This window comes from Cavia porcellus, unplaced genomic scaffold, assembly GCF_034190915.1.
Source record: "Cavia porcellus strain 051 isolate PalLab524CR breed Dunkin Hartley unplaced genomic scaffold, mCavPor4.1 scaffold_5, whole genome shotgun sequence".
Taxonomy (NCBI): Eukaryota; Metazoa; Chordata; class Mammalia; order Rodentia; family Caviidae; genus Cavia; species Cavia porcellus.
In genome coordinates this window covers 54,699,081-54,712,500 of record NW_026947488.1, presented here as the reverse complement: position 1 = coordinate 54,712,500, position 13,420 = coordinate 54,699,081, and the positions used below count along the sequence as shown (strand labels likewise).

The 13,420-nt window shown below is 51.3% G+C and overlaps 1 protein-coding gene across 3 annotated transcripts in view; it reads right to left on the bottom strand.

Annotated features, from left to right (window-relative positions):
* The window catches only part of Tex264 (testis expressed 264, ER-phagy receptor), a 28,472-nt gene extending 16,064 nt beyond the window's left edge, over window positions 1-12,408 (bottom strand). The window contains exons 1-4 of one of the 3 annotated variants that reach the window (XM_063248950.1): window positions 12,323-12,407; window positions 11,369-11,435; window positions 9,008-9,299; window positions 123-344 (exon numbers count right to left, since the gene is read on the bottom strand). In XM_063248950.1, the coding sequence (XP_063105020.1) occupies window positions 123-344; window positions 9,008-9,265 (480 nt within the window). In that variant the 5' untranslated portion in view covers window positions 9,266-9,299; window positions 11,369-11,435; window positions 12,323-12,407. Of the gene's footprint in view, window positions 1-122; window positions 345-9,007; window positions 9,300-11,368; window positions 11,436-12,014; window positions 12,288-12,322 lie in introns of those variants that run through there. The other 2 variants (XM_005006676.4, XM_063248951.1) reach the window with 2 other exon arrangements.
* Window positions 12,409-13,420: the final 1,012 nt, after the last annotated feature.

Below are 13,420 nucleotides of genomic sequence, written 5' to 3'. Positions count from 1 at the left end.
GAGGGCCCCGAGGTGCTCCCCACTACAAAACTACCTCTTTCTCTCATCCCAGGCAGCCATCCCTCATTCCCCACCATGGGACATGACTAATCCCCCAAAGACATACCAGACCTATGCCTCACCTTGATATAGGTGTCCAAGGCAGGATGGACCCGGCGGACAGCCAGCCAGATGGACAGGGCAGTGGTGTAAGGGAAGGTTGCTATTACCACATGGCTGGGTGCCGGGAAGGAAAATATCTTAAAGCCAAATTTCTGGTAGAGCTGGATCAGTTCAGGTGAAGGCGACTCTTCACCTTCACTCAAGATACTGCCCACTGCACAGCGGCACTTCTCGGGGGGCACCTGTGGAAGCAGAGTAATGTTCAGAGCTGGGCAAAGGAAGAGGCTGCTCAGACTCCCTATTGTCTACGCCAGCTCAGGCTGGGGAGAACCACCTGCTCCACTGAGAACAAAGCCCCAGATCCCAGCACAGAGCTCTTTATTTTCCTGCCCCAACCCATTCATTCATTGCCCCTGCCTAGGCATCCCGCTACGGCCTCATATCTACCCTTTTGTTTATTCCGGCCAAAAATGTACTATGTCCTAAGTTGGAGACCCAGGTATCACCATAGGGATTAGACTTGGTCACTGTTGTCAAGAAGCCCGGGCGAGGGAAAGATGGAGAGAATTTCTATACCATCACCCTCCACAGATCATCAACAGCACCACTGAGGGACCACCAGCTCCCTCCAAGCCTTGTGGCCCCTACTGCCAGCACTTCTACTCTACTCTACTCTCCCTCCCATTCTGCTTTCCCTAGTTCGCAGCAGCCCCAGCCAGATGAAGCTCTTCTGTGAACCCCTAACACTGCCCAGCACTGACTCAAGACCTAAACAGCCAAGCTTTGCCTGGCATCAAGAAGCTCCACTTCGTCTCACCTCCAGCTGCCTTCTTCCCTTGTCCATTTTCCTGCCATTTAAGTTATCAGCCCTTGGGCTGGATTCCCAGGGGTAAGGGTCCCTGCATCCAGAACACAAAGATCTTGGGGTCTCAATTTGAAGTTTTGCTCACCCTGAGGGCTCTAGTCTCCCCCTATTCAGGACCTACTTACTCCTAAATTTGAACAAGTCGCTCTCTCCTCCTCTATTTAGTCCCCTTCCTGGCTTACTTTCCTAGTACTATGAAGTCATTACTACCTCTCTGGCTCTGCTCTCCCAGTCTAGCCCTTCCCAAGCCATGTTACCAATTCTCTGGGACATTCTCAGTCTTCATTTGCCTCCTTTACTCCAGCTAACCCAGCCCTGCCCTTGAATCACACTACTAGGACTTGTGCATCTACCCTACGCTATCACCTCTGAGCAGAGGGTCACCCTCTCTGCTCTGGTCCCCTTGTTGACCCCTTCAATCCAGTGACATCAAGCCTGGCTCAAAGCTTTAGCAGCAGGTGGAACATATGGTGCAGTGGCTATAACCACAGCTGAAGGAGGCTGGCTAGAGTGTGAATCTTAAGGAGTGTGATCCTCACTGAGTATCTTGGCTTCTTAGAACCCCAGTTCCCTGACAGCTACTTATAGCCCTGTCATATTAAGAGCTATTTCACAAAGGCTTAGCTTGGGCCGCACACTCGGCAACTGCTCTATGACTGTTACTGGTTATTAGCAGCCAAGACACAGCTACTAATGACTGTCCCTTGGCATAGAATATCCATCTACACTAATCTCTGAAGATGCAGCTCCTCCCCACCCATCCTTCAGGTTCAAACACCCTCTAGGGAGCCTTTCAGGTGACTTGGCAGCACTTTCTCACTCCCTGCAGGCTCCCCTGCCTTATCAAATCTGACTGTACTAGCAGCAGTCACTTTGCCAAGAGGCCCAAAGGACTGTTGCAGTACCACTTCCTGTCTCTAGATGGTGCACCTGCCCCACTCACACCTCAAGACTCAACACGTTTCCAGAGACATCCCTGATAGGCCAGGGGTCTGTGCCTATCACAAAGCCCATCTCCATGTCCTTGACCCTAGCAACCTGGGCTACCAAAAGAAACACCCAAAGTAGGTTAGAGGGAGCAAAGGGTGGAACGTTTACTTGAACCAAGCCTGGGTTCCAGGATTTTCCGTAGTATCATTTCAGCAGTCCTCACGAAACTTCCAGCCCCACACTCTCTTCCATCCACAAAAGAATTAGAATGCCATGGTCACCCTGCTGAGAAGCTCTCAGGGGCTCCCTATCCAACTCTAAGATGAAACTAGAATCCGCAGCCCAGTATGCAAGGCAGTCTGATAGCCTGACTCACACAACACTGCCCAGATCTATCCATACACACACCTCACGTCTTCACATCCCCAGCCTCAGCAGGGGCCAGAGCGCAGACAGAGAGGCACCCACTGAGTATCTGCAAGGCAAAGGGAGGAACAGATCCAGGTTTGGTCCAGCCCACCTTGCCAGCCCTGCCCCCTGCCACATAGTCACATGGAACTATAGCCAAACATGCCACACACTCCGATTTCCTGCCTCTGTGTAAACCACTTCCTCTGCCTGAAATATACTCTTACCCTATTCCAGAATTCCTGAGGCTGGAAAACTCCTATCCACACTGTAAGACTCAGCTAAACTCATCCCCTTAAAGCCTTTGGATGCTCCTTACCAAGCTGTCCCTAGATATCTCTAGATATCCCTGTTCCAAACACCCACCAAGGGAGCAAGTCTTGTTTTGCATGGTAATGAGGCCTCCCTCTCTCTCCCCACAGTCCAGCCTCAAGGCAGAAAGATCTAGAATTCTGTGCACGCAGAATGTTCTTAGCACGCTCAGTGAAGGAATACGCATATACACAGCTCCCTGCCATGTGGAAGAGAGGCAGCCAATAAGGAAACAAGGTTCCTGGGAAGTGTGTGGGGCACAGAGACTCCCTTTCCACCTGAGCAACCCCCACTTCCATAAGGACAACATTTCTAACCCCTTACCCTGCCCTGACTGGTAGTTAGGGAGCAGACTAAGAGAAGCCTCAGCCACCGCCTTCTAACAGCCCCATGCCAAGCTAGATCTGGGAAGTAGCTGAACCAGTTACTAGCTAGGAGACAAGACAAGCCCTAACACAATTCAAGGAGTGGTAAGGTTGGCCAGTAGTGGGGAAAGGCTTCCCTGGTCTCCCAGGAAACCCCAGGTCTACTGCAGGAGAATCAGCCTACTAAAGCTGTTAAGGCCAATAAGGGCGTGAGTGTCCTGACAGTAAGAGATGCTATATACCTTGGTTCAATGCAACAATTTTAGTTGTGTCTAACCCTGAGATAAATGTCTGGGTTCTCTCTACCTGCCTGCTCCCTTTCTTCCCTATCAGCAATTATCTGGATATCTGTGCTACAAGAGCTACACCAGGATTGAGCTGCAACAGCACAGAAGAGGTAGAGCCAGAAACCACACCAGGGAAATGGCAGTGGCAAGAACTCTGGGTAAAGGAAAGATAACTCAGGACCTGCCCTCAAAGCATGAGTACCAGGAAAGACAGAGGAACAAGCCAGAGTCCAGGGCATCTCCTCTGGGTGTGCACCACTGTCCAAAGACAAGAGCACAGTCTGCTTGGAATCTGAAGATTTCTGGTATGATGGTCCTAGGACTGGCTCCATTCTCCCTTCTGTAAACACCTCACAGGGTTCTGACAATACTGTGCTGTCTGGCCATATCAAAGTGAGTCACCCAAGGACCCTGCCTGGCCAGCACTTCACTGGTATTAGGAACAGGACAAGATTACCATCTTTCAGGATCAAGGTAAAAGAAATGGTGTACATCGAGTTCGGTACCAACAGCCATCCCCAACCCCACAACAACATAGAGAGCTGGACCATCTGCCAGTCCCAGGGCCTGAGGGCTGCCCTGGTTCCTTCCATGCCAGGCAACCTAACCCAGACCTACACAAAGTAAGGGGAGAAGTAAAGGTAGTGTCCTTCGCTTGTACTCCCAGGGGAATAGAACAGTGGTGCTTTTTCATTGCAGAAGTTGGACAATGGGCCTTGTTTACTCTCCTGGATGCTACAGACTAACACCAAGCCTCAGGGGCAGCTGATGCCCAAAGGCACATTGGGGCAGGCACTAGCCAGGACAAGTGCTAATACAGATAACCAGGCCAGAGGTCACGACCCATACTTCAGGCTTGGAGGAAAAAGGAGGCAGCAGGATGCCAGCCTCAGGGAGGCTGGTTTCAGCTTCCTGAGACTTTCCACCTAGAATTCTTTCAGAAAGCTTGCTCTCCTTCCACTCTCCAGAAACATACTCCTAACAACAGCTAATATCTGACAAGGCCTCACCACTGGCACCAGCCTCCGCCTTCTACTAATCTGCTCATCAAATCTGAACAGCACTGCATGGCACACACTACTCTCAACCCCATCCCTGAGGCCCAGGAAATAAGCCATTCAGCAAAGGTTACACAGAAAGACAGCGCTAGAGCAGGATTCAAACCTAAACAGATCTGCTCCAGAGCTGGATTACACAACCCATAGCCACTCAAAAGTCTGAGAACTAGGCCTTGGCTAGAAACAGGGTACACAATGGCCTTTCCCTACATCGTGCCTCCTGACACAGCCCAGCAACCTGGGCGGGAAGGCAGGGTTTCAAAGTAGAGGCCCAGTGATAAAGAATTTCAGAGGCAAGGCCAGATGTCTCAAGTGCTAAACAGCTATTCGGGGTCAAAGATTGGGCCTTATGCTCACCATTTAGTCCCACAAAAAGTAAAAGCCTAACATGGGGTGTGGGTCAGCATGTACAAGACCCTAGGTTTAATCCCAATCACCAAAAATAAGACCAAGGAAGAAAAAAGAAGAACCTGAGATAAGGGATTCTTTCTTTCCCATTCAACACACAAACAGACAGACAGATGAGGTGACTCACCCAGAGTCACAGACTGGTAAGCAGTGGGGCCTCAGTTCAAACTCAAAGGGTGAATCCAAAGCCTTCTCCAATCACCTCACCTTACCCCCTTACCAAGGGCAGCACTAATGGTCAGATAAGGGCTTGTTTTTTCAGACCTGTCCCACAGATTACCTGCTCTACAGCAAAAGCCTGGCCAGTACCAAGGTAACTGGGGTAAGGGACAGACTGTGCCTAGCCCCTAAGCTCCTCATCCCTTCCCTGACTCTTATCTGACCTGAGTGCCTCTGGGAGATCATGAGGGGCTATTCACATGCACAGAGAAGGGAGGGTGGCACAGGTCTAATAGAGCTCCAGGCTTCAATTCTCATTTGTAAGAGAAGCAGGGACTTCCATGACAGTCTAGCCTCCTAAAGGCAGACCCCAGTGCGCCACCAGTTCCCCAGCACCATCTGTGGTAAGGGCAAGCACTTGCTGCTAGGTGGTAGATAACAGCAAATCCAGGTTAGTCTTGGTCTGGTAAATGCTACTCGCTGCCCTATCCTCTTATTTCAGCTGGGCTCCCACAGAGCCGGTAGGCAGGTTGCTTAACCACAAATGCATCATCTATGAGGCAGAAGCAGAAGGTGGATTAAGAAATGAAGGACCAGGCTGACCAACAGACAAGACAAAGCCATGGGCATTGAGATAGCAGTCCAGCCACTAGCTCCTGTCCTCAGGACAGGATCAAGTAAGGCACACAAGCTTTCTTACCCCTCCAACACTAAGGGTTCCCCTCTAACAATGATGGTTCCAGATCCACGCCCAGAAGGAGAAGCCGCAGTCCATGGTCAAACCCAAGCTGCCATCTGATAAAGGGCACTGAGGGCAGAGTAGTTTTTTCCTACCAGGACCCATCCTCACTGCTAGGTGAGGGCAGTGCAGACCAGTTATGCGTGAGGATGGGTAGGTCTGTGACTGACACCACACTGACCCTCATGTCTGGAACTCAGGTATCTTGAATTCTGGGCCCTAGATTGGAGAGGGACATGTATGAGCCACTGCCAGGGCCTGTTCAGTTGCCAGCACACGCTCTCTCCTTCCTCCTTCAGGCCCAGAGAATGGACGTCCCTCTTCCTGCTTCACAGAAACCGTATGCCCAGACCTCAGCCTTCCCCCATACAAGAGGACTCCAGGATCAAGAACCATCCAACATGAAGGAGTCTTCAGCCACTGCCACCCTCCTGCCTCAGTGCTATGCCTTCTTGTGCTACTTTCTAGCTCCAAGTGTAGACAGGCACAAGACTTTTCTCAGTAACCAGCCTCCCCTGACCTAACCCAGGCTATGCCTAGGAAGCTGTCAATCCACACCTCAAAGCCAGGTGACACTTCTAATGTGGTTATTCACTGCCCTACTCACAGAGCCTGAAACAGTCTCACTGTTTCACTCCTCCACATACTCCCAGGAGCATATACTCCCTGTAATGCTGGATTGCAGAGGGAGAAGTGGAGGTGAGATACTCAATAGGTCGGTCTACACCCTCTCTTTATCCAAGAACCAGATACACAGGGCCCCACATTAGACACAGCTAGCAGAGGCAGCCTAGGGAGCACCAAGCCTAGGTTCTCAGCCACCTGGCATGAATAAATCCAACCAGGACCATGTCAGGGCATCCAGACACTTTCACCCTGACAGCTCCTGAAGGCTGGGCCCTTGGCCCCCACACTGCCCTGGTACTCAGCACACAGACTGGCACAAATCCAGTGCTCGAGAATCTGTTGAAGGAAGACAAGAAAGTATGAGATCAGTACCTCATTCCTGCTATCTGCACCTCCTCCTCCCACCTACTCTAACTCCATCCCTGCTCCTATAACATCAGAATGTAGCTCAGGAGGTCTCAGGTCCTTCTAGACCAGATGGTCTGTAATTGTCATGAGTACCTGAAGACAAAGGTCTACGGTTCCTATTTACAAGCCACAAGGAATAAAATGCACCACCTAGGTCCCAGAGTAGATAAGGATCCATGTCCCTGAGCCATTCCAGTGTGAGGGTATGAGCCAGCTCTAAATGTGGTATCTTCTGGAATGACATAGGACTAAGGTAAAATCACAAGGGTCACCTTAAACTGTCCATTCATCCTTTACGTTTGCCAAATGTTAACAGGGTCTAGGCCCAGGTCACAGTGCTTAGCCTACCCACATCAGCATATGCTAATATGTTTCTCTCCACCCTTTCCTTAGCAGTTGTTAAACATGTTGAGAGCTGGATGCTGGAATGAATGCCTCACCTTGTCGCTTCACTGAACCTTTGCCAGCCTAGGTTCAGTGAAGGAAGCATTTTACCACCACTTTACAAATAAGGAAACGAGGCTCAGAAACATTATGTGCTTTTGAGCCCAGAATACCTGCTACCATGGGCTTTCCCATCCTGGAATTAGCACCTGTAACCCAAGAGGCTTCCAGAACATGTAGAAGGGCTAGGGATATAGCTCAGTGACATAGCTCTTACCTAGCAAGCAAAGTCGTGAGTGATTCTCAGTACCAAAAAAAAAAAAAAAAAAACTGAACAGAATATGTGGAAATGCTGAGGAGAAAAAAGGCAAACACAAGGGGCCTTGTGAAGGTGGGGCCAAGTGAAGGAGGTGCAAGGAGCAGAGAAGGGCAAAGGAGAGCCAAGAACATCCACTACAGGATCTGACACAGTAAGAGCCAGGCCTCTAGTCTAACAGCTTCCACAGTCCAGCATCTGTCCTGTCCCACCTGGCATTAAGTCAGTGCCATATCCCAGCATTGGCTATAAACCTTCCTGTCTCATTCCTCAACCAGCCCATGGCACACAGCCCATCTCTTCCATGGTCTCTCTACCTCATTTCCTTCCCTCTTCCTCTTGCCCTCCAGGTAGCTGCCTAAAATGAAGCTGGAAAAGGGTGCCATTCCCTTCCTGTCAGCAACCCCCCCCAAACCTGGCCCAAAGAAACTTTCTACCTCTTTCTCCACCCACATGTCCATTGGCTACCCTTCCTTACCATCTCGTCTCCAAGCCTTTGCTCCATAGTCAAGTGGCCCTCTATGGCAGTTCCAAATCCTGCTCATTGTAAGAAAGCTCTACTAAAACCTACTCTTCTTGAAGCCTCACCAGCAGACTGGAGGCCCCCTCCCTAAATCTGAACCTCAAACTTCTGTAGGCATGAAAGCCAGCGTTTTGTTAGAGAATGACTCATGTGAGGCTAACTTGCCACCACACAATTTCCTGAGCACAGGGCAAGGTCTGTTTCCCCTGCAGAGTACAGCTGAAAGCAGCACCTGGCACACACAGAGAATCAGCACACCCTTCTCTAAGCTGAGTGCACCTAGTGAGGCCTGATCAGCAGGCATCAGGCAGGTTTGAAGAACTGCCCACTTGAACTCTCCAGACAAGGAAACTGTGAGTGGGGATTCCAAGTCCATGGTTTGGCAACAGACTGAAGAGTCCTCGGCAGGCTGTCAGCCCATCCAGCTGTAGGCAGCATCACCCCATAGCATGGCAAGAGACCTACATTGGCAAGCCCTGACTCACTGTAGCTGTAGGACAGCCAGACGCCCACAGGGTGCCTGTGATGCTGGATTAGTCTCCAACTCCAGCATCCTGGACATTCTGAGTATCTCATCTAGTTCCACTTGGCCCTCTTCCAATTAGACAGCTTGAAGTCTAAGGAAATGTCACATCACTGGGTCAGGAGGCATAGAATGCTGGAGAGATAGGATTCCATACCCCATGCCAAGAGGTTGCGAGGGTTTATACACAGCAGGAAAGCTGAGAGAGGGAAAGCACAGAAATAAGACATAACTTCGAAGAGTGTGCAGAAATTGTGGAGACGAAAAAAGGACAGCAAGAGGAGCAAAGAGACCCAAGTCCAGGCCGAAGCTAAGGACTCCCAGTGATATAGTCCACTGCTCTAAGAAATGCCATTAGCAAGCAGAATCAGTTCTAGGCAAGTAGAAGTCAGCTAATAGATGCCTGAAGCAGAAAACTAGGCTAAATATGGAAGAGGTTTCAAGTTCAAAGCGGAAGTAGTCTACAGAGCCAGGTCAAAGGCTTTCCCACCCATTCCCCAGAATGCACCCCCACCCAATCCCGTCCCCAAACCCCACCCCGCAAGCCTGGCCCAGGTCCATCCATGGGGTAGAACTCCATGGAGGCTCCTTACCGTGTGAGGGTTGTCATAATAGACAGCAATGGAGCGGAGCTTGGGGGAGATGCAGCAGCTCTCAGTGAAAAGCTGCCCGGTGTCGTTATAGGGCCCCACATGGAACTTGTAGGCCACAGTGATGTTGCGGATGAGGGGCGAGCCAGCACTCACTGCCACCCCAGTCAACAGGCCTGAGTACCCGGCAAAGGCCAGCAGGGTCAGCAACAGTAGTAGAGTCAGGCCCCCAATAAGGCCTAGTAGTAGCAGGTCCGACATGGCGCTGGGCCCCCCACACCACACCCCAAGGCAGCTGCAAAGGAGACAGAAGGGAGAGGAGGCTGGTATCCTGCTCTGACCATGTTCACCTGCCTGCCGGCGGGTTCTGACCCAACCTTAACCTTAACCTGCCTTGGTTGCTCTGACCCAGAAGGGGGAAGGCCAGAAGTGTTTACACATAGAGTGACCCAGAAGGGAGCCACAAAGGATGACTGAAGTCACAAGCCTCTATTTCTTAATCACTGTCATTGAAGCTCTTGGAGCAGCTCGATCTGGCAGCTGACAGCCCTGGTCACATCTGGAGAAACTGAGTCATAGAGAGGCAGAGGAGTGAGTCATCCAAGGACAAAGCATTCTCCCTGAAGATGGACCAGCTACTACCAGTCTCTTTCCTCTCACTGCCTCTTCCTTCCCACAGCTGAGCCACTGTCAAGCCCAGCCTCTCCAAGCCTCACACACTACAACGAGACTGGGGACAGACAAGTGTCAGGGTCCAAACACACACAAAAAGGAAAAGCATGAGGCAAAAAATGTGCTGCAGGAAAAACATTCTATAGGAAACTCCTTTGCTGATAAGCACATCTGGCCTATAGGAACCTTGCTATCCATAAGCTTATCCATTCAGCAGTAGTCTGAAGAGCTGAACAAAGCCCAACCTGAGCTTTTCAGACAGGAACCACCAATGCTAACAAACTTCACTGTACTTCCCCAGCCCACAGATTAGAAACAGAAAGAGGAGGAAAAGGCTGCTAGACGTGGAAACACAAAAGAAGAGGAAGTAACCGTCACTCTTAAGAGGCAGAGAAACTATACAGGACAGGTCCAGAATCAACACAGAGGCCAGTGTGTGAATCGTTCAAGGCCACCATGGAGCTCTGAGCCAGAGGCCTAACCCTCTTCCAGAGGGCTTCACCTGAAGGGGACGGGAGGGAGGCAGGACTCACAGCACACAGAGCAGAGTACTGTTTACACAGGAAAGGAAACACAGGCCTGCCTGAGGAACACTGCCACTTCAGTCACTTAAAAAATTAGTATTTACTGGGGTCAGGGATTTAGCTCAGTAGCTAAGTCCCTGCCTGGCAAGTGCAAAGTCATGAGTTCGATCCCTGAACCAAAAACAAAATTAGTATTTACAACTTAAAAGGTTTGGAACTGAAAAGGCAATGCTTCAACCCTATGGAAAACTTAGCTCTAAGGAAATATTTGTTCCCAGTGAAAATATTACGCAGAAAATTTGTCTTTGGAATAAACAAGCACATTCTGTCTCACAAAAAAGCCAAGTACATCTCTAAATCTCTGCTGTCAGAGAATGAAGCACCTCCCACCAGTCTTCTCACCACTGTATCCCTGCCTGGCAGTTTCATTATCTTCCTTGCATGCACTCCCTGTCCTACTCATTGTGTCTTCACTTAGGTTCATCCCTGTTTTCTTAATGATAATAATAGTCTACTGAAACCCAGCTGCTATACCCATCCCCAACACAATCCAACAAAGTAGGTACAGATCAGGAAACAAGTAATGTAGTTGGAAGTTAACATTTATTCAAGGACACACAGGTTTTAAAAGGAGGAGCCACCTGAACCAAAATTCAGGCAATGAAAACCCTAATTCTACATCCTCTCCTTCTTGGCTTCCAGAAAAGACCAAACATTTACTCCATGTTGGACATCTCTGAACCCAAAAGCTGCGAAGCTCTCAGCATCTAGGCCACCACTTGCCTTGGAAGTGATAAACTCTCACTCTGACCTATCCTCTTAGAGGCATAATTCCTGTTTCAAGGGAACTTAAGTAATCTCAGCATTCTGGGAGGCTGAGACGGGGGATCAAAAGATCTAGCCCAGTTTGGGCAACTTATTGAAATCTTTTCAAAATAAAAACAGGGCAGAGGATGTAGCTCAGTGTGAAGGCCCTGAGGTCAGTATCCAAAAAAGAAGGATTTAAACTTCCATCTTTCTCTTCCTCTGGACTCCCAAACTGTTCTGAAAAGAAGGGGTGAGGAATGTTCCTGTGGGCCCCAGAGGCTTGGTCAGCACCACAAAGACAAAGGGCAATGCATTTCCCCCACAAGCGAAGAGGAAAGGAAGGGAAAGGACCAGGGCTCACCTTCTCAGGCAGGCTGACTTTTAGCAACTCATGGCATCCAGGGCAGCAGGGGCCAAGTGCTCCAGTGCTGCGGGCGGAAAGGAACAGTTACCCCAGCCCAGGAAACAACCAGTCAGCAAGGGCTCATGCCCTGACTAACCCCTTTCCAGGGAAAGCCCACCGGGTCTCGGTAACCACCTAAGATTCCTTGGGAAAATCTGAGGCTAAACTTAGCCTCAAAGTGTTGGGGCTCTTTACTAGAGCCCAGCTCAGGATCCTGTCCTGGAGAGCTCCAGTCAACACGCATTGAGCCGAAACAGCCCCTCCTTTCAACCTTGGGCAGGTTGTGCCTTCTCGTGCCTCAGTTTCCCTTCGGGTCTGAAGCGCTGGACAGAAGTCTCCCCCAGGAGCAGGCAGGTGTCGGGGAGGCTGCCAGAAGCAGCTTCCTGAGCAGGTTCGCGTGTGCCTCGGCCCAGGGGCAGGCCCCTAAAGGACCCCACACCCGCAAAACTTGGAGCCAAAGCGGACAGCGCTGGTCGCGGCTCCGCGCACCCGCACTGGAGAAGGGCAACGCCTGCGGCTCTGGGCTCTCAGCTTCCCATCTCTGGAGCCTCTCTCGGTTGCTCGGCCCCTTCTCTTCGCCCACCACCTCACAGAGGCTACGCACCTCTGCAACTTATGGGAAACCAAAGTTTGCTGATGGGAGGAGCGGGCGGCCTCTGCAACAGAGCGGAGTTAAAGGTGACTTCTCGCCCCTTCTTCCCCGTCTGCATGGCCTCGGTGCACCGACCAGGTTCGCCTTCGGGCCTCGGACCTGGCGGGCTAGGTGTTCGCGCGAGACGAAAAATTACAGAACCGTCTAGGCTGGGAGACCACAAAGGGGTCGCGAAGAGCCCTGAGGTGCAGCCTGCGCGGAAAGGGAGCCCAGGCCCACACCCCGGCGACGGGGCCGCCCCTGCTCCGCCCGGCCCTCACCTCAGCCGCTGCCTACAGACGCCGAGTCGGGCCGCCGAGCCTGCGTGTGCCCGCTGCTCACGCTCGCCCCGCCCCCTCTCGCGGCGGGAGGCGGCCAGGGCCGTGGGCGCCTGCGCCAGAGACGCTGGAGGCGGAGGCCTGCCCCGCCCTGTCTCCGTGGCAACACGATTATACCCAGCTCACCCGGCAGGGGCGGAACCCACCAAAGCTTATTTTCTTCCAGCTACCCAACTATGGAGGGGACCTGAGCTACACCCCGGAGTATCCGGGTTGGTGGAGGCATCCAAGCAAAGCTGGGCTGCACCATGGGGGAAGTCAGCTCAGTGGCCCGCGACAGAGTGCCAGGTTGGGGTTCAGGTTAGCGAGGAGGGACACCTCTGGGTCAGCCTCTAGCATTTGCACCATCTTTGCTCCTGCTGCTTTCTCTCACAGAGGCTTTATGGCAGGCCTGGGAACCAAGCAGGGCAGGACCACCTGCTGCCCCTTACAGAGAAAGCTGAATCCCATCTGGGCTTTGGAAAACTTGTGGATCCAACTTGTAGACAGCGCAAGTATCTGCTTCTTGACTCCACTCATCCATGAGTAATGTCGACCCAACATTTATGGAGTACCATTTCCTGAAAAGATAGCTTCAGGGGCTGGGAATACTGAGTGGGACAAAACCAAAAGCTTGATCCGCCTGGAGCTCATACTTTTAGGGGCATCCCCCCCCCCACCCCTACCCCGAGAAGCCTAGCAGAGGACGTGGGGGAAGTGCCTACCATTCACATAAACTTGGCAATAAGACAAACTGGGCCAAGGGTATCTTGGTGCTTCTGACAAGGATTGCTGTTTGAGACATACAAAGAAAGTAGATGCAGAAAAAATCAGCAACCACAGGGCAGTATATCTTATGGATCCCATTATTGCACAGACCTGTCCACAGGACAGTTTGTCCCACTACTCCAGGCAAACTGACAGAATAGGCATTCAGAGAAGGGCCAGCAGGCCATGATTGTTGACTTAGCTATGAGTATCAACCACATATTACCAGCCGCCCCAGGCAGATGGTGGATCCACTTAGAAGCATTTCCTGTGACACACGGAGGGCGCATGGAG